The sequence below is a fragment of the Zonotrichia leucophrys genome, chromosome 1 (assembly GCF_028769735.1).
Source record: "Zonotrichia leucophrys gambelii isolate GWCS_2022_RI chromosome 1, RI_Zleu_2.0, whole genome shotgun sequence".
In the NCBI taxonomy this organism is placed as follows: Eukaryota; Metazoa; Chordata; class Aves; order Passeriformes; family Passerellidae; genus Zonotrichia; species Zonotrichia leucophrys.
Window position 1 is genome coordinate 41,858,904 of NC_088169.1, and position 26,062 is coordinate 41,884,965.

The window sequence follows — 26,062 nt, forward strand, 5'->3', positions numbered from 1 at the left end:
TATGTGGCTTCAGCTTTAGCCCTGGTACTGTATTTATGTATCTTGTGTATATAGGTGTACTGTGCTCTACAAGCTGTGATAGTTTGAATTGTTCTGACTTTTTTAGGCACTTCGTCTCAGTAATGTGGCTATGGCGAAAACTACCACTGGTCAGATAGTAAACCTGCTGTCAAACGATGTCAACAAATTTGATCAAGTAAGGAGTGTTTTACAGATCTTTCCAAGGGGCTGAAGAAATTGTGGGATTAGAGTTAAGAAAGTTTTGTTTAAAATTGGTGATTAAATGTTTCTAATGAACATTTCTTCTAGTTGTTTCTTAAACATAGGATGTTTTGTGTGGAAGGGACCTTAAAAATTGTCTTGTTCCAGCTCCCTGCCATGGGCAGGGGCACTTTCCACTAGCAACTTGCTCATAGCCCCATCCAACCTGGCCTTGCCACAGGCAGAGGTACTTCCTAAATGTTACTCGGGAGTTAATTTGTTAGCTAAGATTAAAAGTTAATTTCTGATTCTTAACTATTTGTTTAGGTAACAATTTTCTTGCACTTCTTGTGGGCTGGACCACTTCAAGCTATAGCAGTAACAGTACTTCTCTGGATGGAAATAGGCCCATCATGTCTGGCAGGAATGGCAGTTCTGATTATTCTTCTTCCTGTGCAGACCTGCATTGGGAGGCTTTTCTCTTCCCTCAGGTAAGGCTGCATGTTTTGGGTTGTAGCTGTTTTCTGTGTTGGATTTCAAAATGTGCATATTGGGTGGAGTCAGAGTATCAGCATGTGTCTGGTGGTATTTTTTTGCAGTGTCTCTTATCTTTGCCCATGTTTTTTAGAGCTGCTAATGTGAGACATCTGAATTCCAGATTATGGACTTGAAGTGGTCTGTCATCCAAACATGTTGAAAATATCTGCTATTTATTAGCTATCCAGTGCATTAAAAGAGACTGGCTGTTTCTGTAGCTACCTTGCTGTAGGTCATGGCATAGAATTGTGGAACCTGAGCTTTGCCTTCCTGCAGGAATTCTTGGGGAGTGGTTACTCCACAGGGGATGTAGTCAGCCCTTCTCTGTGTGACTTACTGGGGTGACACAGGTGCTGCAGCAGAAGGCTCTGGAAGTTTCTTGGTCAAAGATCTTGCTCTCTCTCCTCCATGACTAAGCTGCAGAGAGGAAAAAAGAGGAAGGAACTGAGAGAGAAGGGAAGAAAAATTTATCATGGGGGTTTTGATGCCAGCTATGAGGCTTCCAGCTGCAAGGTTCTAGGCTGTGGAGATAAGAGTTTGAAGTAATTTTCCACTGTCAGACAAATTTAATTTGTTTTTCTGTAGCTTTATCCTAAAAAAACCCAGCAAGACTTGCCTCTGTTGAGATTGTTGAGGCAAGTTCTTGCATCCAGGTTTTGTGTTTCTTGTGTAATTAGTCATGCTTGACTTACATTATGACTTTATAAAAGGCTTTTACACCTAATTGGAAATATTTTTGTGTTCTTTAATCTGTTCACATATGCTTAGTAGTGTTAGGCATCTTTCTTTGCATCTTTTTGTTGAATGGGTTCCTTTTAGCTCTTTGGGTAAGTAAAATTTCTGTAAGCGAGTTACTGTTGGTTTTTTTCAAGTTGTATTTCAAGACAAATTTTCTAGATATACTGAGCCTGGCATTGCCACTGCATGGCCAGGTATGAAGAGAGAGATGAGAATTAAAAAATGAATACAACTTGTGCACCTCTTCATTTATAACCAGTGTGGTAGTCTTCAGTTGTTGCATTCATGTGCTGTTTCTCAAATAATGCTCAAGGGCTATTTCTCAAATAATGATCCATTCAGAGTTCTCTGTCAAATTCTAAGGGCTTTTCTTTTTATGATAAAGCCTGGTTGTAGAACACTTACTATATGTTCTTAGATGTGTATTTTCACTGCATGTGCAATATGCGTGCAGAAGCATCAAGCTGCTTCATTGCTGTTTTTCATGAGTTCTAAGTTTTTGAGGTTTCAGTCAATAATTAAAATAGTTAGTGCTTAGCTAGTGCTTTATCTGTGGTGGCAGGCTTTAGTAACCCCATTTTACAGATGGAAAACTGAGGCACAAAGTGATTAATGGATTTTTCCAGGGTCAGACAATAAGGTGACAAAAATCTCTTTCCTGAGGGGATGTCTTTTAAAAATTAATCAGTGGCAGTGTAACAGTGTTTGGGGTTTTTACCCATTCAGTAACAACCACTTGTTTGGATGCAGTGCAAAGGAAATAATTTGTTAACCAGAAAAGCTTCTGCTTGTCTCCATGTGCACAGATCTTTTTCTTTGTCAACAGAAATGTCCAATGAACAGAAGGAGTTAATGGTAAAACTGGAATAGATTTTAGCTCAGAGTGAGCTGATGAGTGTGTTCACATGGCATTTGCTGGGAATCTGCATGGATTTAAGGAAGGCAGCCTATGAAGAAGTAATTTAAGGATTAAAGCTTTTGCTAAAATCCGAGCATGCTTGGTGTGGCAGGTAATTTGTGCTGTTATTCAGCATTGTTCTGTGACTCAGTCGTGTCAGCATGCATGAACACCAGTTCATGGTGCAGCCTCTGGCCTCAGTGCTCTGGGAGTTTGCAGACATGGATTTGGTATCCTGTGGAATGGTATCCACTGCACTCTGCAGGATTGCTTTTACTTGCACAAGTATGAGAAGTTGTGCAAAATACACATGGCCCAATATATTATTTGAGAAGCAGTTCAGTTATTGGACTGAAGACCATTTTATGTGTATTTTATTCACAAGAGCTGGATGCTTTCATTGCTTAGTCATGCAACTGTAGTATTTTTATTTAAAGTCCTTTTTCCTGAAGATAAAAACTGTGTCTAACTGCTGTGTCAGACATAATTAAAACACACCAAAGATTCCTTGTGAAAGCAAAAAGGAATTTTGCAGCTAGATTAATTTAGAATGGTTTTCAGTATCATAGAGAGGTCTTCTCAGACAAAAATTTTCAGGTCCTTTCTTACTGCACTTTCTTATTGACATGCTATGTGAGCATGTATTGGACTGATCTGTTTGTACTCTGAACTTAATATTTTTGGAATCGGGGACATTTCTTTCTCTGCAGTAATTTACCATCAATGCACTGGATGTCTCTATACTTCAAGCCATTATACAACATCACTAAGCCTGTGGCTTCTCGAATGTATGTACAAAATATACTTGTTGCAAAGTATGGGAGTGTAACCTTGAAAAAGTTTTAAGAAGACCACTCCCCCAACCTCCTGAGCATTTTAAAGCAATTTGAAACAGGATGGTTACTGTGATGACATTTCAGCAGGAAAACTGAAAAATTGGTTTATGAGAACTGCAGCCTTTTTTGAGTCACACCATTTTAAAAAAGAAACCTCTGTTAACTTTATTATTTAATCTATCGTCTTCAACTTTCTATTATGTGGAGACAAAGCCTGGAAGTTAGGTGACTTTTCAGGATTGTAGGTGAGAGTTGTTTGCTGCTGCAGAGCCATGAGCAACGCATTCTAATTTTGTCTTTTCCAGTGGTGGTGTGTGTATGGGGAAGAAATGATGAGCTGTTACATTATTTAAGGAATTTTTTTCTGTGACTGTTTCTTTTTGAAAAAGGGGAAGGATGAAATAGCAAAGACAATCTCATTCCATGTTGATGTGATTGGTTTAGTCTAAGTTATTTTCCTCAGTGTTATTAATAATCCATGATTACACTGGGGCTAAGTTTCTAAATGCCTTTTTTTATTTCCCTTGTATAAATATTTTTTAATACCCTGCTTCAGCCGTCCTAACATTTATGGAATGCTAGTGCTGAGAAGTTTTTTGAAATGACAAGTAGGTGCTTGAAATTCTTTCAGCTTGCATTCTTTAATTATGGTGACTTCTTCCAGTGTATCAGAGAGATCTTTCAGGGGACAAGTTAAGCTGAGAAAGCCTTCTAAAAAGTCATGCCTTCTAAAAAGATTTGAATTTTTTTAATGATCTCTGAATCTTAACTTTCATTGTTATATGCAAAAATAAGTAATTTAGAAGGTAAGGGTATGTTTTATCAAAATAAGATCTACCATAGTTCTCCATGTGCAAAGTGTTTGTCTACATGAATGAATTCAGAATTTTAATGGGGTCTATTAGCATGATTTATGCATTTATTATGTGGCTGCTAACTTTCAATGCTTTTTTCCTAATTAAAATGGTGACTTTATTATTTAATTATATATAGTATTCATTTTTTTCCATCAGTACAAACATAGTGTGGGACTAAAATAGATATATTTAAATTAGTGTTAGTTACAACTAATGATTAAATAATTTTTTTTAAAGAAACCATATCTAGATTATCTAATGAATTATTGCTCATGTACTAAGTAATCTCTGCTTCAACTATAGTTAATCCTAAAAAATCACAAATAAGGCCAATTTCTTTACCAACATCAGGAGAACTTTATAACAAGTGTGGTTGTTTTGGCATTTTGAAATCTTTTAAAAGTAATTTTCTGATTTTTGTTTTGTTCTAAATGCAACAAACAGCGGATATGTTGTTTAAGGAGTACTGTGTGTTTGCACAAACTGACATACAGTCCTGAACATTGAATCAGCTCTCAGTTCCCTGAGAAGCGGGAATCAAACATACCAAGTGTGTCTGCTGTGTGTCAGCTTTAAGATACTGGTCTTCAGGAAAGCCCTTTAATGCAATTACAGTTTTGTGAATCGTCTTTAGAAATAAAAGCAAAAACTTCATACATATGTTATGTGTGTTCATAAATAGTCTTCTTTAGAGAATCTGAGGATTTTTCCTTTGTCCTATTTTCAGAAGCAAGACAGCTGCCTTAACAGATGTCAGGATTAGGACCATGAATGAAGTGATAAGCGGTATGAAGATAATAAAGATGTACGCTTGGGAAAAATCATTTGCGGAACTTGTGAATGGTTTAAGAAGGTAATCCTGGAAAGATACAGCTTGATGTGTGATCAGTGTCATTTTCCATTCTGTGCATGTGAATAAATGCTTTATTTCGTGCTTTAAAATGCAGTTTGCATGCAGTTTTTGAGCTTTTAAAAAATTTTTATATAGCAACAGTGGAGAAATGAAGATATATTCTAAGAGAATAAAAAATTTAAAAATCCTTCAGACTTTTTTGTGCTTCTTTTAACAGTTGTGTTCAAAATGAGCAACTAATAAGCTGTAGTAGTTGTAATGCAGCAATTTTACCCTCCTTTTATGCCACCTGGGAAAGGAAGCATAAAAAATTCAAGCCACCTGGGAAAGGAAGAAGGAGGAAAGACAGCAGATCAGAAATTCCATTGTTATTCAACTGGCAAGGCCAGCTGAGTTTGGTATCCTAAGACATTTAATTTCAGAGGTTCTTTGACATCAGATTAAAACATACTAATACATTTGATTTTCAGTATTTGCCCTTTTACTTAACACTGTAACAGCATTCAGTACTAAAGGTTAACTGTAGGAGTTTGGGTGCATATCTCTTATAAACTGATTTTCATGTCATGTACCCCTCCAGCATATGAATAGAAGGTTGGTATCCTGCTGCAGATTATCTCACTTTTTTAGTTTTAAATGTTAATTTTGGAAATCCTTTTCTTGAAAGGAATTTTTTTCCTTTACATCCATGTGCAGGCTTGCAAACTTGCAAATGTTCCCTGAGATGTTCCTTCCCATGCACGTAATTGCTTTCCTCTGTTGGATTGTAGGATCCTGTGCTGATTGAATGTTCATGACTGATGGGAAGCTTTTGTGTCTTGGATGGAGCCAGAAAGAATATTTCTTTTTTGAAAGCTTCCTCAGTGGGTTGTATTCACATCACTAAATTTTAGATTTCCAAGTTCAACACCTCATTAGGATTAGAGGCTTCCTTTTTAGTGTTGGAAAGAAATGAGATCTTCTAGAACACACCTTGAGCCTTCTTTCCTTTCTCGAGCTGAGTTGTGGAAAACTATAATTAAAACTCTTAAATTTAGTCAGGTGCTTTATTATCCAGTATTTCCACATTGACCCTTGACAGTGGCTGAAATGCCATCTGAACTCCTCCATTTCTCTTTTTCTCTTGTATCTGTCTGTATCAGTTTCCTTTTATGCAAGTTTGTGCTTCAAGACAATGTAATATTTATTATATGCAGCCTGCAGGTAGGCTGCAGTTATCTGGTATTTCTGGAGAGTAGCGCAAAAAATTTGCTGATTATCCACAGATAATGAGAGGATTATTAAGGATTATTAAAGGGTGGGAAAAGAGTTTCATCCAGGGTTGTAGAAGTAATTGAATTAGACCCAATTCAAATAGTTTACATACAAATGTTCCTTCTCTGTACTCTGGAGGAGATTAGAGATGGTGAACCCTTAAGCTGAAAAAAGAAGTCTTTGAAACTCTAAAAGTCTGTCAGTTCAGCCAATTTGGCAAATACAGTGGGAAAGTTGCTTAACTAGTTTTCCAGTAGTGCATCCTGCATCATTTTCTTCTTTAAGTGGTTACTTAATTTACTTCAAACTGTATAGTCACAACTTGAGTTTCTAATCTTAATGTATAGTTCCAAGTGGAAAGTGATCAAAATTATTAAAAATTTGCCAGAGAATTGCCAGAATATGTGGAAAGAGAAATTAAAAATTGTTTTGGGATTTCATATTTGATAGTATTAAGTAGACAAAAAGTAGAATATGTGGGGAAGGAGTAAGTTGTTTTAGCTGTTTTGATAAAGAAAAATTGTTATCTTAATAAGGAGGTAAGTCTGATAGCACCCACATTGTAGTGGATGATAGTGCTGTAATGTTTTGAGGATTTGACTTATTGAGTCATTTAGAAGTGGAAACTGCAATTAAATGAAATGGAAATTGAGAACAAATGCATGAGCAGCTTTTGGGTTGCTGGAGGGAGACTTATGTGTCTGTGCAATACTTCAGTCACTCTTTAGCTTGGGCAATGACTGGCACAACAGTTGGCCTCACAGGTCAGTGTTTTCTTAATTTATAAACCTGAATTCCTAGAGCAAAAGAAGCTAGGTGCAGGGTCCAAATTGGGAGGGATTTAGACTGAGATGAAAGGAAATACTCTAATTCCTGTGGTATAGCTTGAGGAGCAGCAGCTGAATAATGGCAGATACTTGGGCCATGGGCAAACTCTTGATCTTCTGGAGATTGCCCTGGTTTTTTTGACTGCAGAGTATGTGTTCATCTTGTCATGAGTTTTGTGACTGAACTCCAGTGTATTTTGATATTGGAAGGATAAGGATTTTGTGGGTGCTTGGCCTTTATACAGATTTTTTTTTTTCCTCTTCGCTGTTGCATGCAGGCCAAAAATATTTGCAGCAGATTAGAATCTGAATTAAAATACTAGTTTGACTAGAGAAGAAAAAAAATAGTACGTTAGTTTTCTGACTCTGAAAAATAATTGTTTTCTATAGCTATTAAGATAATAAATATAATGAATTTCTCCTTTGAATTTCCACGCCGCTTAAATAATGGTTGATTTTTTGGGTTTTTGTGGGTTTTTTTAGGTTGGTTTGGTCTTGGTTTTGTTTTGTTATTTACCATATAACATGTTTTCTTCACTGTTGTTTGCATTTGAGTTGGGGTGGTACAAGGGGAGGAGAAAGGATGTGAAAGTAGAATCCTGATGGGGGGTTTCCCTCATCCTGTTGTTGAGGGTAGCAGTAATGGGAGAGATTGATTTGATTTGTTTATGTTCTGCATTTTTAGGAAGGAGATTGCCATGGTTATGAAAAGCTCTTACCTTCGAGGACTGAACTTAGCCTCGTTCTTTGTGGCAAGCAAAATTACAGTGTTCATGACTTTCATGGCATATGTCCTACTTGGGAATGTCATCTCTGCGAGCAGGGTGTTTGTGGCAGTGTCCCTGTATGGAGCAGTGAGACTCACAGTGACCCTGTTCTTCCCTTCGGCCGTGGAGAGAGTGTCCGAGTCGGTGATCAGCATCCGGCGGATCAAGGTAGCCTTGCTGGCTGGGAGGGGTCTGCATTCCCTCTCTTACTCTACCTTTGTGTCTTCTCTTACTCTGCCTTTGTCTCTTACTCCACATTTGTCACTGACAAATGCAGCCTTATTATGGTTTTGCAGTTTGGGATCGGTGATGAAATAACCTGTTTTGCAAATGGAACGTCTCTGCATAGGAAGGACGTTGAGATGCTTGAGCGCGTCCAGAGGAGGCCAGTTAGGTTGGTGAGGGGCTTGGAACACAAGTCCTGTGAGGAATGGCTGAGGGAGCTGGCTGTGTTCAGCCTGGAGAAAGGGAGACTCAGGAGTGACTTTATCACTCTCCACAACTTCCTGAAAGGTGTTTGTAGTCAGCTGGGGTTGGTCTCTTTCACCAGGCAGCAGCTGACAGAGCCAGAGGACACAGTCTCAGGCTGCATCAAGGGAAATATAGGTTGGATATTAGGAAAAAGTTTTTTACAGAAAGGGTGATAAAGTTGTGGAATGATCTGCCAGGGGAGGTGGTGGAGTCACCATCCCTGGATGTGTTTAAAAAAAGGCTGGATGTGGCACTCAGTGCCATGATTTAGTTGAGGTGTTGGGTTGGACTCTATGATCTTGAAGGTCTCTTCCAACCTAGTGATTCTGTGAATTCTGTGAATTTTGTATGCAGGTACAAAAAACGTGACATGCGCTGTAGGGTGCACTGAGATGTAGGAGAAAAGTGTGCATGGCAAAGAGGTGTTGTAGGCATTTCTGAAGTGAGAGGAACGTGTGTACAGATATGCAGGCATGCTGGGATTGGGGTTTGAAGAACAAAGCAGGCTGATGGGAGCTCTAGGATTCATGTTTCACACTGCAGTACCCTGTCATCTGTGGAGGACAGCTGTGAACCCCAGCTTCTCTCTTGTGGCTGCTTTCAGTGCTGGAGTGAAGACTCAAATTCAGTAAGAACGAGCATTGGTAGTGCTGAGGCTGGTCTAACAGAACCAGCACCATATTCTGAAGCTCTTTGGTGTTAACAGGAGTGTGTTGTACACCATGGATTGCTGTGCTGCTGTGTTAAAATGCTTGGCTTCTCACTGCACTCCATAACAGTGCCCACCAGCTGGAATCTGAGCAGTACCTCTGTGCCTGGAAAGCCTAGCAGTAATCTCCCTGCCCTCCCATGGCTCCTGACATCCTCCTCCTGCTCCCTCTTAGTTACTGCTTTCTGTGAGTCTTCAGCAGCTGTCTCACATCTGCAGACTCTTAGCTGAGCACTTGTTAACTACTCTTGGCTTCTCCAATCAAGACGTTCCTCCTCTTCCCAAAATATTGTCTGCTGCTGCCTATTTAAGGTCCTTAGACTCCATGAGTCAAAGGATAAAAGAAATTTTTTTTTTTAGGTTTTGTCATAAAACTGTGGCAGCTGTTAACCTTAAAAGTTTTCTGTGGAAATAGCCCCTTTCCTTTCTAAATGTGTTTGGGCTATTGAAAATCCAGCATCAGGCAAGGTGTGGCAGAAGTGTGGCTGTGGTACAAAGTGCATGCTTATGCAAATTGAAGGAAGAGTTTGCTGACTGGGATGTAATGTAGAATAGGAGTGCAATAGTGAAAGTGATGTGAGCCAGCTTTGCAGATGTAAGCAAGTTTCTTTTTTTGTTCATGACCTGGGCTTTAAAATGAGGAAGTGTTCAGAGAGTGTTCTGTCTCCTATTGGCCACTTGAAGAATGCTTAACAGAGACAATGGACAGCTGCTTACTGCATCCTCATTATTCTTCCAACGAAATAACAGAAGCCTTTGCCAGCAGTGGAATGGGAAGGTGTTGCAGTGAGGGTTTCACCTCTTCTGCATGGAAAGAAGGAGTTAAACAATTTAAAAAGTTGTTTGTGATTCAAGGAAAAGACAGGACCGGTTCTAAAGATCTATTTCTTTCTGGAATTCATTATTGAGCAGGTGGCTGTTAGAGTCCTCTCCTATTAAGTCTGCGCTTATGGAGGTTTTTAGGGAGGGAGAGCTAGCTAGTTACAGGTCCACTGTTGAAGCTGTGCATTGCCTTGGAAATGCAATTTTTTGATCAGTTTGTGGTTGTTTTTTCCAGCCCATAATTAATGTTGTGTATGCTGCCTTCAAAAAATGTGTTCCTTTCCCATTCTCAGTCTCACTTTAGGCAATATCCTCTTCTTCTCTTTTATTGCAGAACTTTCTGATGCTTGATGAGGTCTCACACTTCAAGCCACAACTGCATGGCAGTAATGAAAATATCATTCTTGATGTTCAAGATTTGACTTGCTCTTGGGATAAGGTAAATTTACTTGCATATTAAGTATATTGGTGCTGTCAGCATTTGAAATCTAAAATGTAGTGTGTGTATGTATGGTGTGCTGATACTTTGTGTTCCATCCTTTGTGTTTGAGAATCCTTTCATTATGTTGAGCTAACTGTTGAATAGTACTGAAGACGCTATCAAGTGCATCTTAGAAGCAGCTATTTTTCAATACTATACTAAATGAAAAACTTGGTGTTTCTCAGGGAAAATATCTCTTTTTATTAAGCAGCACTGCATTGTGGCTGAGGCACTTAAATTGGAATTAAGGACAGACAGCACAGCAAGGTCAGCCTTGTTATGTGGGGTTTTTTTCTGTAACTGAATGCTTGATCAGTCCATTAGTCTAGAACCAGTACAATATTATACTTACCACAAAAGGTTTGAAAGCTTTAGAGACGAGTCAGCATGTATTTGTTGCTCTGTATTTTGAGACTGTTCAGCTGCACATTTTTTCTACTTAAAATGCACCAAACTCACCAAAATGGCTAGAAAAAGGGACAATAAACATGATAAATTTATTATATATCTCTTTTATGTAATAAAGGCAAGGGTTGACTGTTTCTGTTTTAAAACTTTAATTGCTATGGTAAGCAGCAGTTTGTGAGGAGCTGTTGGTGCTATTGCAGCCTGGCAGTAGCCTCACACAGGAGAGACCTCAGTCTCCATTACAAGTGCTGGAAGCTCTAAAAATTATGAATGGATCAGGATACTGGCATTACTTTTGCATATAAGTGTAATGCAAATAAGACATCACATATTTCACTTTCCAAGCCCTGTTGCCCTACCTGTGTTGTGTCCCAAGGAAGATCAGGTGTGAAAACATATAAGATAAGGATCTGTGTACTTGTAGCTATGTAGCTGCCAAAGAAAGCTGCTATTTTATTCTGCTTTACTTTCTCAGACTTCTCCGTGTTATCAATATTTCTGAGGCATTGACCAAGCTTTTAAATTTTAATAGATATATGAAAGAGTTGATTATGAATACATTCTAATGCAAAATGCAGTGTATTGCTTAATCTTTGTTTTCTTCTCAAACTGACTTTGGTACCACCATTTAACAATTTACAGGAAATGGTTGCATAAAGTTCCCATAAAATACTTTTTTTTTTTTATTAGTTGTTTATATTGCATAAAGCAGAGTAGCATGACTGGAATTACTGGTTTCCTTTCAGTTAAAACCAAAACCCAAACCAAGCCATCCACAAAACTGTTAATGTAACTTCCATTTTGATATTGAATTGCAGTGTGCATGGAGAAGAGCATTTCTCTCAGAACTGTTAGGATCTGCTTTGAAAGTTTCTACTATATACTCTTAAAATGATGCAAAATAATTTTATAGACTTGCTCACTGAAAAAAAAGTGGTAAGTTCTGATAGAGACAAGTTATGAAAGGAGTAATATAAATATGTATCCTTTGTCAAGCAGTAGGCTTAGCTTGCCACCCTGACTAGCAAGCTTTCTCAAGACACTTGGGATGTCTGTACCGAGACTCTACAGCAGGATGATAATTTTTTTTATTTTTTAGTGATTGTGTGCCAAAAGTGATACTAAAAACACCAAGCAAGAAGCAACCCATGAATCCAAAATCACTTGATGTGAAAAAGGAATTATTAGCTACACTTTTAGGAAAACAGCCTAACAGGGTGTATTACAGTTTCTCAAAAGATAAGCAAAACCAATTGTTTTCCTGGTCACACTCTTGTTTTACTTAGGCAAGTATTATCTGAGTATCACAGGCTAGTCTGATACCAGCATGGAGCTAGGGATTCTTCAGTACAGCTTTTTACTGATGTTCCTTGAATTTACAGAACAGCCTGTCTGCTTAATTGAGCAACTTCAGATTTAAAATCTCAGCATTTGAGCAGAGGCCAAATTTATCCCTTGTCATTTTAGTCCTTACATGAGAAGCCTGAGTAGTATAGTGCTTTCATGCAGTATATGATCTCTGTGTCCCTTAGGTGAGCAGAACTATTTCATTTTCTTGTGTGTAGGATGTGTAAGGTCTGCCCAAGCTCAGCTGAGGAGTTGCTCCCTTGAAGGGATCATTCTTGTGTCCTCTTGTCCTTGCATTCTCTGTTGCCTCCCTTGTGCTGGTTGTTAATGCTGGTTTGTATGACCTTGTGGTGAAGCACTTGGAGGGATAAAGCAATAGAAAATGAATCACTTGTAATGAGATCAGTTTTCTGATAGCTGAGTCCCATAAACAACACATGCAAGGTTAGGCAGAAGGAGGGAAGTTGGAGACACAGCAAGCTGTCAGGGCACAGGGAGCTGGGGCATTTCTGAGAATGAGCTGCCAGGTGGACTTAGCTGCAGTGTTAGTCTGTGCTCTAATTTAAGTGCCTCAGTTTAGTGCCTAAAAATAGGTCTGGTGAATTCAGGACAAATTGTCTTTAATTATAGGGAATGCTATTTTGGAAAAATAATGTGTTTCTTAGGTGTGTGTGGCTGTGCTGTTTGCTTGAATTACTACTTTTGTGTAGGCTCTATGATAAATTCCAACTGCTATAATGTATAGTATGGCAGTAATAGTTTAAAAACTTTAAGAAAATCTTTCTGTAATGTTTTTTGGCTCTCAGGTTATATTTTTTCAAGTTTTTGATGTGGGTGGAAATGTCTTTGCACTTGTGTGAATACAGAAGCACATCCTCAAGATGCCTGAAGAAGGGCCTGTGTGTCTGAAAGCTTATTTATTTTTTCTATATAGACATTGATTTAGGAAGAGATATTTTCTCTTCCTACAAACACTGTGTTAAAAAAAATAAAATCTTTGGCAGTCATAAATCTGTAGAGTTCTCCTGACCTTAGCACTTAGGTGAGCTCCTGAGCTGTGCACTCTGGGCAGAGGAATCAGCTTCGAGGTCAGGTGCTGCTGCTTGGGCGGGTGGTGGGGTTGTGCAGGGAAAAGGAAAAAAATCCCGTTGGTGCCACCTTGTGGAAATCCTAATGGCAGCAAAAGTGGTTCAGCAGAGCTGCATAAGGAGCCCAGTTCATCTTCTGGCAGGATCTCCTGAGGATCTCCTGTGAGCCCTGCAGTGCATCCCAGAGCTCTGGCAGCGGGGCTGCCTGCCAGGGATTTCTCCTGGCATGAGTGAGCACAAGTGTGCCATCCCAGCTATCCCAGCCATCACAGATGGGGATGGATACTGGATTTCTCTTTCTTTCCAAATAATTGGAGATGAATTGCAGGCTTCCTCCTTTGCAGTCCCTGAATGTTTTTGGCTTGTGTCATCTTTTATGTGGAGTTATGGTGGTGGCCTTTTCAGCCTCTTGAACTTCAAAAGGTGGCTGGAGATTTTAAGGTATTCTTAACCTTGCTCTTCTGTTTTTGGAGCTTAAGGCTGGGTTTTTGTTTAGTCCTTTAATCAAAGTACTTTTGGGTTTTTTTTTTTTTAATGCATATGTTTTACTGTTTGTATTTTAGTGTCAGTCATGCTTAGTGTGGGTAAAGATGCAAGTGAAGGCAGATTGTGTTACAAAGGTGTTTTGTTTTAATGAGACGGAGCTGCACCAGGTCCTTAAAAATTGCTGTTTAGCATAGCTGCTAAAGACCTGAGCATCCTTCTTTCCACAAGTAGTCATTTTTGGAACCTTGAAAGGAGAGGTGCAACATATGTTATGAGGGACGTAAGCTCTTCCATAACGTAAAGGACAGGCATACCAAAACGTGGAATATTAAACAGACACTCCTAGGGTAATCCAGTATACAAGATGAAGTTGTGTAAAATCAAATGGCATTTTTATGGTTTTACTTTGGCTAGAGCCTTGACTAGGGCAAGCACAGCCCTGGCTTTCCTGAGGCTCTGATACCGTCAGCTCTCCATTTGTCTCTGTGCTCAGAGTGGCTGAGTGTGTTGTGCTGGGAATGCTGGTGTGGTGGCCAGCACAGACCTCGTGTTCCTGAGGCTGCCACTCAGATATGTGGGCTCTGAGGAAGCCCTGCTTCTGCTGCCTTTGGCCTCTTTATTCCTTGAATGCTTTTTTACCTGTGTTGCATGTTCATGGGGAAGGATGAGGGTCTTTTAAAAGTACTTGTGAATTACTGAAGAGACAAAAATCATATGCCTGAAAATATGGTGAACATATGGACTGGTAGGGGTTAGTGATGTATGCACATTGTTTTCTGTTTCTAAATACTCATTTTGATGGTTTCTATTTCATTACTGAGAAATCCTGACTTTTTCTCAAATCCCCAGAGTTTAGAAACCCCAACACTTCAACAGATTTCGTTTACTGTCAGACGAGGGGAGTTACTGGCTGTGATTGGTCCTGTAGGAGCTGGAAAAGTAAGTCTTAATATTTACACCATTCCATGAGGCTTTTGACTCTATTGAATGTGAAAACTAGCAACCTGAAAATATACAGTTCCTTTATATGTATAATCACACGCTCTGCATCAGGGTACTGGCATTCAAGATAGGCCCATGTCCTTTTGGGTGAGGAGCTTAGCAGTATTTTGTGTGTTGCTTCATGACTGCATGAAAAGGGTGTACTAGTGCTTTTCTGCTCTTAGCAGAGTAGAAAAGCACTAGGTGAAATAGACCATCATGGTAGTAAACACTGCCCAGTCTCTGTGATGTCTTTAGTTAAACCAAACATTTTAATTTTTACTTTATTTTTTTAAAAATCTTTTCCAGTCTTCTCTCTTAAGTGCCATACTTGGTGAGCTGCCTAAAGACAAGGGTTCAATAAATGTTACTGGAAGAATTGCCTATGTTTCACAGCAGCCTTGGGTGTTCTCTGGCACTGTAAGAAGTAATATACTGTTTGACAAGGAATATGAGAAAGAAAAGTACGAAAATGTTTTAAAAGTCTGTGCTCTTAAAAAGGTAAGGCTTTCTCCTTGCGTATTTTCTTTCCATTGTAATTTTTATTTTAGTGTTCTTTCAGGCCTGTGGTGCAGGCTGCAATGTACAATATATGGAATTGTTGTAAGTAGCATGTGAAATAACTCCTGCTGCTCATCAGAAACGTGCAATTATTTTTGCTATCCTTGTGCAAGGCATCCTCTTCTAATTCCCAAAGCTTACACTAGGGGGAGGTATAGCACGTGTGAAGCACGGACGAATTTGGGAAAAGCTGTTCCCTATTAGTTTGTTTCATAATTACATTTTAGCCATTTTTAACATGTGTTATGGTAGGGGTGTGTGCAAATGCAGTAAGAGGCAGAAAACAAATGATCAAGCTAGCACTCTTTGTGGCTTTAGTTTCATAAATATCCTGTATACTTTCCTTTGAAATAAGTGTTGTGTTTGCAGTATATTATGCATTGCAAACAGCTATCAAAAGAACCTTAGGGCTATGTACTGGAGAACTTGCTGAACCCAAGTAGTTTTATGAAAAAATATATTTGAAAGGTTTGTGTGCAAAGGAGTTTTGACATGAGATATAGAAGAGGATTAAGCCAGATTTGTCAAGAAACAGACATTTTGCTTGGCAGCTAAAAAGGTTTTGTGCAGCATGTTATGATATTTCTGTCAGCAGCGACACAGGTGAAAAGCAGATGGTTACTGTAGTGAACATTTTTTGCAAGATTTTTACACTTGGCATATAGAGTTTTAGTGTCTCCTGCTGATAGTCAGTCATGCTGTTGTCTAAACTTAAGGCTTTAATGACTTTAAAAGACAGCAAACAGCATTAAAAAAATCCCCACTTCATATTGATGGTAGATTTGCTTTCATAGTTTTCTTGCAAATTTATGTGTCTTATAAAAGCTGTGAATAAGCTTTCAGAATATGTTTTGTAGCTTAACGTAAAACTTCTGTATTTCCTGAATAGGAAATATGATAATATGACATGGAACGCTGTGTAATTTTGTTGTTTTATCCACAGTCCTGAAGTCCCAAATCTCTGTGATGAATGTTGTAATTATTTTTCCTGAATACATTTCAGTAAGAATAAAAACAATCTGTTTTTTAGGGATATTGGCAAGATAATTTACCGATAATAATTAGGGCAGTTTTTATTTTTTGTGACAGCTAATTTTGTTCAAATAAAAGCTTAATAACTTTACTGTTAGGTATTTTTTTTTGATTTTCTGAATCGCCAATAAATATTCCTTGCAAGACTAAGGATAGTAGTGCACTTTACTTTGGCACAGCTGTAGAAAAACTGAACTTTAGGATCTCATCTATTTTTTCTGCTTTCTCAGTTACCCTTTGCTGAAAGTGTGGAGTCATAAAGCAACTGCAGATATTACATTTAGTATGAAGCCTTATATTTTAATGTGTTACATTAATACTTTCCAAATAAGAAATGCTACATTGAAACAGCTTTGCCAGTGTTTGAAGTTAAAATGATTTAAAAAATATTTTTATCTGTTCTTTCACATTCACAGGACTTGGAATTATTGGCAAATGGTGACCTAACAGTAATAGGAGATCGTGGAGCTACTCTGAGTGGGGGACAGAAGGCCCGTGTAAATCTGGCCAGGCTAGTGGTGTTTGCTATTTCTAAAATTTATAAATTGTCAGATTCCAGTGACTAAAGTGAACCAATGTAAGACTTTGTTGAACTGACATTTCTTTAAACCTTTCAGAGCCGTGTATCAAGATGCGGACATCTATCTTTTGGATGACCCACTGAGTGCAGTGGATGCTGAAGTTGGAAGACATTTGTTTGAAAAGTAGGTTACTGGTTTATTTTAATATAAAATGCAACTGTTTTATTGTAATTCCTTATCAAAAAAATTGGGACAGCATTTCTGAGGAGATGGATTTCTTCACAAAACTTGGTACATTCGCTTTCTGATTTGTTTTTCCCCTATTTTATGTAATTGGAAGATACAGGGGTTTTTTCTTCCCCTCTATGTTTTGTTGACTTTGTTCTTTATTTTTAAAAGCCCTGTAAAAATCTGTTTTGGAGATACTATAAATAGAAATATTCTTAAGGGAATATCTGCCATTTTCTTAAGAAAAATGTTGAGTTTCATACATGAGTATTGGGGTTTATGAATAATGGGGTTTACCAATATTAGTACTGAGTGAAGAATAAAATGGGATGGGATTTTAAATCTCTTCTTAGTTTGCTACAACTTTACTGACTAGTAATAAGCACTTAATTCAGCTGGCTAAAGGAGAGGACAGAACTGTCTTAGACTGTTGAATAATTTTTAATTTTGGTTCTTGAAATTTCTGTTGGGTAGGTGAAACAGGGCATGTGGCCTGCAGAGTAGACAGCAGAGAGCAGAAATAACAGGAAAGAGAATGTATAAATTTACTGTGTAAGAGAGGGGTACTGGACCTTTCCCCACTTCCAAAGAAACAGGAAAGTGTTCATTAAAAGTCAGGTTTCCTTTTCAGTGAGTTCCTTCTTCTCCATCCTTCTAACACTGTCTAATCTAAGGCACATAGGTGAGTATCAGAATAATTTGGTCAGTCCCAGCCAGTGTTTTGTCCTTACTTCTTCACAGCTTGCAGCTCTCTGTGTTAAAAGGTATAATCTAGAATTTACTAGAAGGAGAAGCTTCTGTTGATGAAATTCAGTGGTCTTTGGTTCAGGTCTTCAACAAATGTGTTTTGTTTAGCGTACTTGCATCCTTTGAATTCCATGCTCCAAATACATGAATTAATTTGGTTTTACTATTGTTCTCTCCTGTCCTCCCTCAGATAATCATAAAAACTTGCAGAAATCTTGTAGAAATGGTCATAGAAATTGCACTGAGTAGCAGTGTCATGAATGTTCTTTTTTCCCCCATACAGGGAAGCTTTTAGTATCTAAATTTGAAAGTTGTACATCCTGTTGATGTTTGCAGTTTCAAATCTGGACCCTCTGAAACCCCTTTAACATGTTGCTTTATTTTACTGATGTTTTCAAAAGGCTATTGTTTGTTTCTGTCTGCTGGTGTGGAGTAAGAGTTTTATGCTGCATGGGCTTTACGTTCATTTTTCAGCTGCCATGACTGATAGATGGAGTTCATCACCTCTGTACTTCACGTGCATTATCAAATTCCTTTAATGCCTGTTGAAGCTTTCTGGGCTTCAGCTGCTGCTTTTCTGTTTCTGCACAAGATCTCTCTGCAACTCCAGCATCTGACTGTATCAGTGCCTGAGTTCTGAAAGTGCACCCACCTGAGCTGTTCCCCTGTCTCTCCCTGAAGTCTTAAGGTCTCTTCTTGAAGAGGGAGATGAGAAAGTACCCTGGTGCCTTGTGGAGGAGGGCAGGCTGCCTCTTCAGCTTGCTCTACTTTTCATGTGAGCTGTGACACTGGCAGCATCTACATTCTACTGCAAACCTGCAAATGTGGATTTTTTGCATGTGCAGAACCATAGAGGAGATAGAAGCCATTGCACTGTGTTTTGCTGATAAGCCTGTGAAGATGAGGAGGAATAAGGAGGTTATCTCAGAGAATTTGAAACTCAGACAAGTAGCTGGGGTTGTTTCTGTACTTTCATTTTTTCACCACAACTCCAGATCAGGTTGAGCAAAACACAAAGAGGTAGAATGAAAGCATTTTTTAGAAAATGGGATGGGTGGAGTAGTACTGGGAAGGAAAACCAAGCAATGCCTCCCTACACAAGACTTTACAACAGGACAAGTTTGTCCTGTTGTCATGCATGAAGACTTTAGGGAGGGTTTTTTACAAACAGAAGTTGTCTTCTGAGGCCTTCATGGAATCTGTAAAGGTACTGGGGGTAGTGGGGAGAGCATTATGTTCAGTAAGTTGCTTTGAGAAACAAGGCAAGGCATGTACTTTAGGGCTTCCTGAATAGTGCTAGAAATGTGAAGAAGACAGAGAGCACTTGGGCAAGAATGATTTCTTAGAACATGGTGCTAAGGAATGTCCAAAACACCACTTCATGCAGGCTGCTCCCCCAGGAGTCCAAACCACGAGGCTTAAAACAATGGATGAGATGGAAGAAACAGGGGATTTTTTAATGAGAATCTGAAGTGGATATTGTTCAGTTCACTCACTCCTTTTTTTCTTGCAATTTTATGTTAAAGTTTTTTTTTTTTTACAAGTGTCTAGTGTATGTGTTTACAAAGATAGGTATGTTCCTAGTAATTCCCCAAAGCTATGGCATGTGGGTGGCTGGTTCATTACATTTGCTGCTTTTCTGTATTCTATTCAGCTACTGCAGTAAGTAGTTTTAAATATATAAATACTTTTCAAATGAGAAAGAATGCAAGTAGCACAGCTCCAGTGGGAAAAGAGACCATGATATTATTAATAAAGGACTTTGGCTCTTAAGAATTTCTTTGTGATTCAGACAAGTCATTCTGTGGATGATGGAGTAGATAAAGGCAGTTTTTCAATTAATTCCTCTTTCCTGGTCAGATTCCTTGGAAGGTATAAACTGAAGAGTTCCTATTTTTGTGTTATTTGTTGCCTTTTTTCCTGTGGGTTCTTGATAGTTAATAGTAGACAGGCTACTGCCTGTGCTATAGCAGTGCTTCAGGCTTTTTCCAGTGGGGGGTTGCCAGTATAGTTACATGTTTTTTTACATATTTGTATTTGGATATGAAAAGATGCCTTTGTTTTATATTTATTTAAATAAAAATAGCTTTTAATTCACTTTTAAGAAATCCAATATTTTGAGAACTCTAGTTTCAAAATGAAGGACAGCCATCACATCCAGTAGCACATTTCTTTGTATGGTGAAGTTTGGAGCAGATGGGGATTTCTAAGAAAATCATTCAATTGCACTTGGATCTCAAGGAATTTCCTACTCTCCCTTTTTATCTGTATATTGCTATGGATTATATGGTTTCAGATCACCTTTAGATAGAGATAAAATTGTGTCCTACCAGCAGTATTGACTCAAAAGTCATGTTTTTAAGAGTGAGATTTATATTTCATCAGTCTATTGGGGCATGCCTTTCTCTAGGTATTGTTACTTCCTGTGTATCTTTTTCAGTGACAGGAGCTGTGTACAAGTCTCAGTTAATTATCAGCTTGATTTCTTTCTTTCTTTCTCCTCTGTGCTTGTGGGAGTAGACAGAGTTGCAGGACAGTTTAGAAATCTTTTAAAATAAGGCCTAAAAGACCTAAAGTTGTCATGGTTCTTGGGAGTGGTATGCACATCATTCCTAGTATCAGACAGAATTCACATAGAAAAAGTTCACAAACACCAGGATCTCTGGCTCAGAAAGTTCCTAATATATGGACTTTGGAGTCTAGAAATGGATGCCAGAGGAAGAATCTCCCTGTGTACTTTCTCCAGCCATCCAGTGCTACCTGATGCCTGGAATAGGTAAATGGATTTTGTGGACCAGTTGTATTTATGTGTGACTGGGACTTGTCATGAGGTGGAGATAAATGATTGTCCAGGTAGGCATAGAAGCAGAAGCAGCAGAGTAGAAAAAGAGCAGAGTAGAATGTGTAGGGTGTGGGGGTTTTTTGGCAAGCACAGTACCTATTTTTTTTTAATTTTGTAAATTTTGAAATGTGCAAAACTAACTGGGGGGTTGTTCTCCCTAAACTGCTTAAATTTAAATGGAAGGGAGAGGAAAACAAATATAGGAAGTAAATTAATGTAACAAAGGGTTTATGCCTGTGAGCACTTATGCATGTGCTTTAATTTCATTTCAGTGGTTATTTTCATTGAAATGAATATAAGTATTAACTAGAGTAAAGTTAAAATTGCTTGTAAACTTCCAAAAATGAGAGGGAGAAAGAATGGTAATGAAGAAAGTAGAATCATTAAAGAAGAAACATTTTGCAGAGGTGAAAGAAAGCTGGTTCTTGGAGATAAAAACTTTAAAAAGATTGAAGAAAAACTTGTCTCAAATAAAAGCAGAACTGATAGGGAAGGAAGAACAAATGAGGATTTGTATGCACGAAGTGCAAAGACTCAGCCTGTGCATAGGGGAGCACTGTGTTGTTGTAGGCCCCTTTCTCAGTGTCTCCTGCTTCATGCTCTGCACTATCAAAGCTCAAGCTAATTATTTTTTAATTCTGTAGCAGTTTGCTGCCAGAGTGCAGTGAGTTTTTTCAAATGGATTATAGCATCCTGTTACTTAAGTTTGTTAACTTAAAATACTCTTCGCTTTTTTTTTGTTGAATCGGAAAGATGTAGTTTCTAGAGAGGTCTGTCCTGATTCTGGTGTTTCTGATGATGTATGAAGGTCATTGATGGTGCATTTTCAGGTGATGGAGAACCAGACAACACTAATGGCAGTTCTGGAAACAGATATTTGTGAAGTTCTGGGCATGGGATGTGAATTAGTAGGTGCGTGCAGTAGGGTGAAGTGCCCAGGTGTTGAGTCCATGAAGGTACAACGAGCAGGGAGCAGTAGTGTGGAAAGGAGGTTTAGAGTGTTTTAGATGGCAAACCCAGTATGACACAGCAATGTCATGCTCTTGTTAAGGAAATAGGACCTTGGGATTTATGACTAGTGCTGTATGTGGCAGTACAAGTAAAATAATACTCCTGTTATGTTTTGTACATGTAAGGTCTCAGTTGAAATAATGTTTTTGTGCCCTTCAAAAAATGTGTAGACCAGCTTCATACTCCAGTATAGGTAGTCAGGAACATTCAGGTCCAGCGCAGGGAGGCAAAATAGAAAGCTATCTGCAACTTAAAAGAAAAGTCTATTTGGGAGACTTCTTTATTACTTTTATGTGTTTTTTCTTTCATGTCTGGAGGACTTCAAGTATGAAGGGACCTTGTACACAGGAATAAACTGGTCTAGGGGCCCTTGGGGATGTAATGGATTGAAATTGCACCAAAGGACTTAAACTTGAGCTTCAGAGAAAAAAATTATAATGGCAAGGATAGCTTGTCCCTGGAATACATTTTCAAGGGTGTTGAAATTTCTGTTTAGCTTAAACATGGAGAAGAACCCATTTAACTTCTGCCAGGAACATTTTTACGTTTAAATTGATTCTTAGTTGGGGAAGAGGATACAACTTTCACAGTCCCTTCATCTCGCTTTTTCTTGTACTCCAGAGAGGCTGGAGAACCTTTGGGTGTTCTCTGTCTGGATCTGGTGTGACTGTGTGCACAGGTGTGTGTGTGCTTGTGCATGTAGTAAATGTGACAGTGGAGTTGGTGCATCCCTTTGTCCTGTTGTCACGCATGAAGTGTGCTCACAGTCTAACCAAGTGTGCCTCTGAAGAGTAGGGGACAGTCCCAGGGAAGGTGAACTGTCTGGGTTTTAAAAGACAGGTAAATGTGTTGTGGCAGTGCTGGGCTGGCTCCAGCAGGTGTCTGAACTCTTGGGCCAGTCACATCCCCTGCTGAGAAGGCTTTCAGTGGGTTCTCTGTATCATCACTGAGAAAGGGACACACATCAGATTGTGATTCGCTTAGAATTGGGCTTTTCACCTGGTTGTTGTTCTTCAGTTATACAGAGCAGTATTTCTGAAAGTAGATGGATGATGAAACTAAGCCTTAGTGAACCTGCTGGAAAAATAAACACTTATGGACTATTTTGGAATGTTTTGAGGTTTTTTTCCTTAAATCAGTAGTACGGTGTAATTCTCCAGAAGAGTCTCTGTGGCTCAGTGTTACAGCTGGTCTGAAAGATTCTCTCAGAGAAGACATACTTTTACTGGCTCTATTTCTCCATAATTTTCCACAGTATCTTGCCCTTCTTTCTCTTTCCTTTAGAATAATTTTTAAAAATTTGCAATTCAGCTTATGACATGTACATTTGTTGCAAGAATGTTTAAGACAACTTTAATGAAATGTGTTATTGCCTCCTCTTTTTTTGCAGATCAGAAATAATTATATAGCTTTTCCCTAGCTTGAAAACTTAAGAAATTAAATGAGGAACATGTTTTGTTAAGGTTTTATATGGTTTTCGTAAATCTAGTAAGCACGGTCATCTTCTTATTTTAAAAACTGAGAAATTGAATGGAAGAGGTTTTCCAGAAATAAATAGTCTTCTAGGACATTTAATTTTCATTAATCTTTCCATCTCTTTGCAGATGTATTTGTCAAGCCTTACGTCAGAAGATTTCTGTTTTGGTCACTCACCAGTTGCAATATCTCCGTGCTGCAAATCAGATTCTAATTTTAAAGGATGTAAGTGATTTTAATATCTATACTTATATTTTTTCATTATCCTTTTTACTCTAAGGAAGGAAAAAAAAGGTTTTAATTTTTAGTTTGTAAGTGTATTTTCTGTCTACTTACGACTACATATCAAGTTTTACAATTATTAATAAGTGTATTTTTCTTGGAATACCTTCCCTGAAAAATCTGTTGCTGAATTTTGTCATGCATGTAAATAATCTTGCATTAGTAATACTTATTTCTTCAAACACTTTGTCTGGTTTTGAAATAAAAGTTTTAGCCTTCCCTTGCTTCAAATTTAATATACTCTGAGACTGTGTTAATGTTTTGCTTTTGTTCTTGTTCCTTACACTTCTGTGTGAATTAAGAACTGTGTTAATTTTTACAACAAATCAATTTTTAAATTAAGACTGAGACATAGTCTCAGATGCTTTTGAGAATGAGCATGCCTTCAGTACAGCTGGTTCCTTCCCATCTTCATTGTACCAGATACTGAGCAACAGAGGGGAAGTGCAAGGACTGCAGTTGGGGCTTTTTTTCCTGGTTTTTTTTTTAAGGCTGGGTAGTGAAATATTTGAAATTACTTCTGATGCATCAAAATGGTGCAAAAGGGCACTGTTCCTCTTTTACTTTCCATTCAGATTGCTTGAAAAATTTCAGTAGCTCTTGAGAAATGAGTTTGTGGTAGAGCTGAAAGAAATGTGGACATGGTCAGTGTTGCTCCTTGTAAGGTTCTGTGAGGATCAGAAAATGGAGATGGTGTTTTCCCCTGGGATGGAGCAATATAAAAAGACTGATGGTTGTGTGTGTGGTTTAATAGGTTGTCCTGAAGCTGCAGGGCTTGGCATGTCCCACAGCTTCTCCAGGGAAGTGATTCTCCCCTGGCTGTAACTGAGGTTGTTCTCATCCTCTTTGTTTGTTGGCCCTGTTAGCTGCTACAAGGTTTCTGGTCAGAGCTTAAAGAGCTTGTTTCTGCTCCTCTAAGTGAGGAACTCATAGAGGCTTCAGCTCAGTTACTGCAGTGGGATGTGTGCCCAGCAACTGCAGAAACCCAGAGGTAGCAAGGACTGGTAAGAAAAATTGTCCTTTATGCAAAGTATATAATGAAGGTACTAAAACTTTGTATTGATTGTAGGGTAAAATGGTGGGGAAAGGTACCTATGCGGAGTTCCAGAAATCTGGCATCGACTTTGCTTCCCTTTTGAAAAAAGATGAGGAGGTGGTAGAGCAGCTGTCAGTTCCAGGAACCCCCAACCTGAAGTCTGCTCGGAACCGAACCTTCTCGGAGTCCTCTGTCTTGTCCCAGGATTCGTCCGTCCACTCGCAGAAAGATGGAGCTGTGGAACAACCACCTGTGAGTGCTCAGAGGAGAGAGGTGTCTTGATTCTTGTCTGGCTGGTTTTTAACTTAAATTTTGATATGGGCTTTCCCTGCAGCATTGGGATTTCAGGGATTACTGAATTGCATTATCAGGTGAGAGCGCGCCTGTGGAGAACCTGCCCGGCTGTGCTTGGCTGGCAGCTCACAGCTCAGTGTGAGGCTGTTCAAACCCAGCAGAGTCAGCCTGTGCAGTTCAGCATCAGCTCTGCTGAGTGCTGGGAGCATTCCTTGTGTGAGTTCAGAGGCACCACACCGTGCTTCTTTCAGCCTGCCCTCTGACAGCAGTGCTGTAAAGGACCAGTCCCACTGTATTGGGTGTGTTTGTGCAGTGTTGAACTGAAACAAACACTTTCCCTGAAGTCCTGAGCTCTGGGAAGTGCATGTAGCAGCTGTGGCTTTATGCAAAGTCTGTGTTTGCATGGCTGGCATCAACATGCCCATAAACATACCCACATGATCTAGAGCCGGCCTGCGGGGGTGATCCTGGGACGCTGCTGCCTTGCTCTCTGCAGCCCTTTTGGTGGTGGAAACAGAAGGCTTTGTAGGGTGCCAGTGTGACTTCCAGGTGCCTCCTTATCTCTTGGCCTGCCCAATGCAAAAGCAACCCTGAAGTTTCTGTACCAGAGGTTGCCTTCTGCTGGTGTGTTTGCATTCCCATCAGTCAGTGCAGGCTCCCTGTAACCCTGCTAGGCTTGTGCTAGCACTGCATCCATAGAACAAGCATTCCCTGTATGTCCCTGATGATTGTCACGCCTATGCTGTAGGTCTATATTATCTCTATTTCTTCTCTATGGTGAAAAGCAGTGAGATTAAAAAAAAAAAAAAAAAAAAAGCTATGGACTTTTTAATGCCTTTTTGAGGAATTGTTTTATGCCCCAAAGCAGTGAACTTACATTATTAATGCCCCAGTGGCAATTCCAGTCTCAAATTCTCTTAAATTTATGGAGGTGTACCAAGCTTCTTAGCAGCATCAATACTGTTGAATGGGGATGGGGAGAAGTGGGAAGGTGTGGTGGCTAGAGAAACAAAAAGATAGACTTCTCACCTTTTAGGGATTTGTAGGTTGCATTTCTCTTTTTATGTCTATCAGGTCTCTTGATTCCACTGCTCTTGTACAGCCATGCCTTGTGGCAACAAAATCAACTGTTACATGTCCACTAATTGCCACTAGTTTTTATATTGCATATACTGTAAAAATTTTAAAAGATTCCTGATTTTATTAATTTGTATAGTTCTTTTACCTTCTTTATGCCTGTATCATTTTTTCCTTCTCTGTTTTTTAGCGTCCCCCATCCATTGTTTGCTTACTATGACTTCCCATTTGTAATTTCATTTATTTTCCCTATTAATAGATGCTTTGTTCTTATTTACAAGGAGATGATTAGAATTTAGTTGATGATTTGTATGTCTCAAGTATAGATTGGTTGATTATGGTACATACTTGTAGAAGAGTATTTACCTTAAATGCTTTTAAGGGAAGGAAAGGT

General features: G+C 38.8%; 1 protein-coding gene across 3 annotated transcripts in view; it reads left to right on the forward strand.

Annotated features, from left to right (window-relative positions):
- Positions 1-26,062, forward strand: part of ABCC4 (ATP binding cassette subfamily C member 4 (PEL blood group)) — a 142,424-nt gene that overhangs the window by 20,850 nt on the left and 95,512 nt on the right. For all 3 annotated transcript variants that reach the window (XM_064712702.1, XM_064712711.1, XM_064712721.1), the window contains 11 exons: positions 107-196; positions 529-692; positions 4,795-4,920; positions 7,687-7,936; positions 10,105-10,209; positions 14,430-14,519; positions 14,871-15,062; positions 16,571-16,665; positions 16,772-16,858; positions 23,108-23,204; positions 24,331-24,549. In XM_064712702.1, coding sequence (XP_064568772.1) covers positions 107-196; positions 529-692; positions 4,795-4,920; positions 7,687-7,936; positions 10,105-10,209; positions 14,430-14,519; positions 14,871-15,062; positions 16,571-16,665; positions 16,772-16,858; positions 23,108-23,204; positions 24,331-24,549 — 1,515 coding nt within the window. The remainder of the gene's footprint in view (positions 1-106; positions 197-528; positions 693-4,794; positions 4,921-7,686; positions 7,937-10,104; positions 10,210-14,429; positions 14,520-14,870; positions 15,063-16,570; positions 16,666-16,771; positions 16,859-23,107; positions 23,205-24,330; positions 24,550-26,062) is intronic.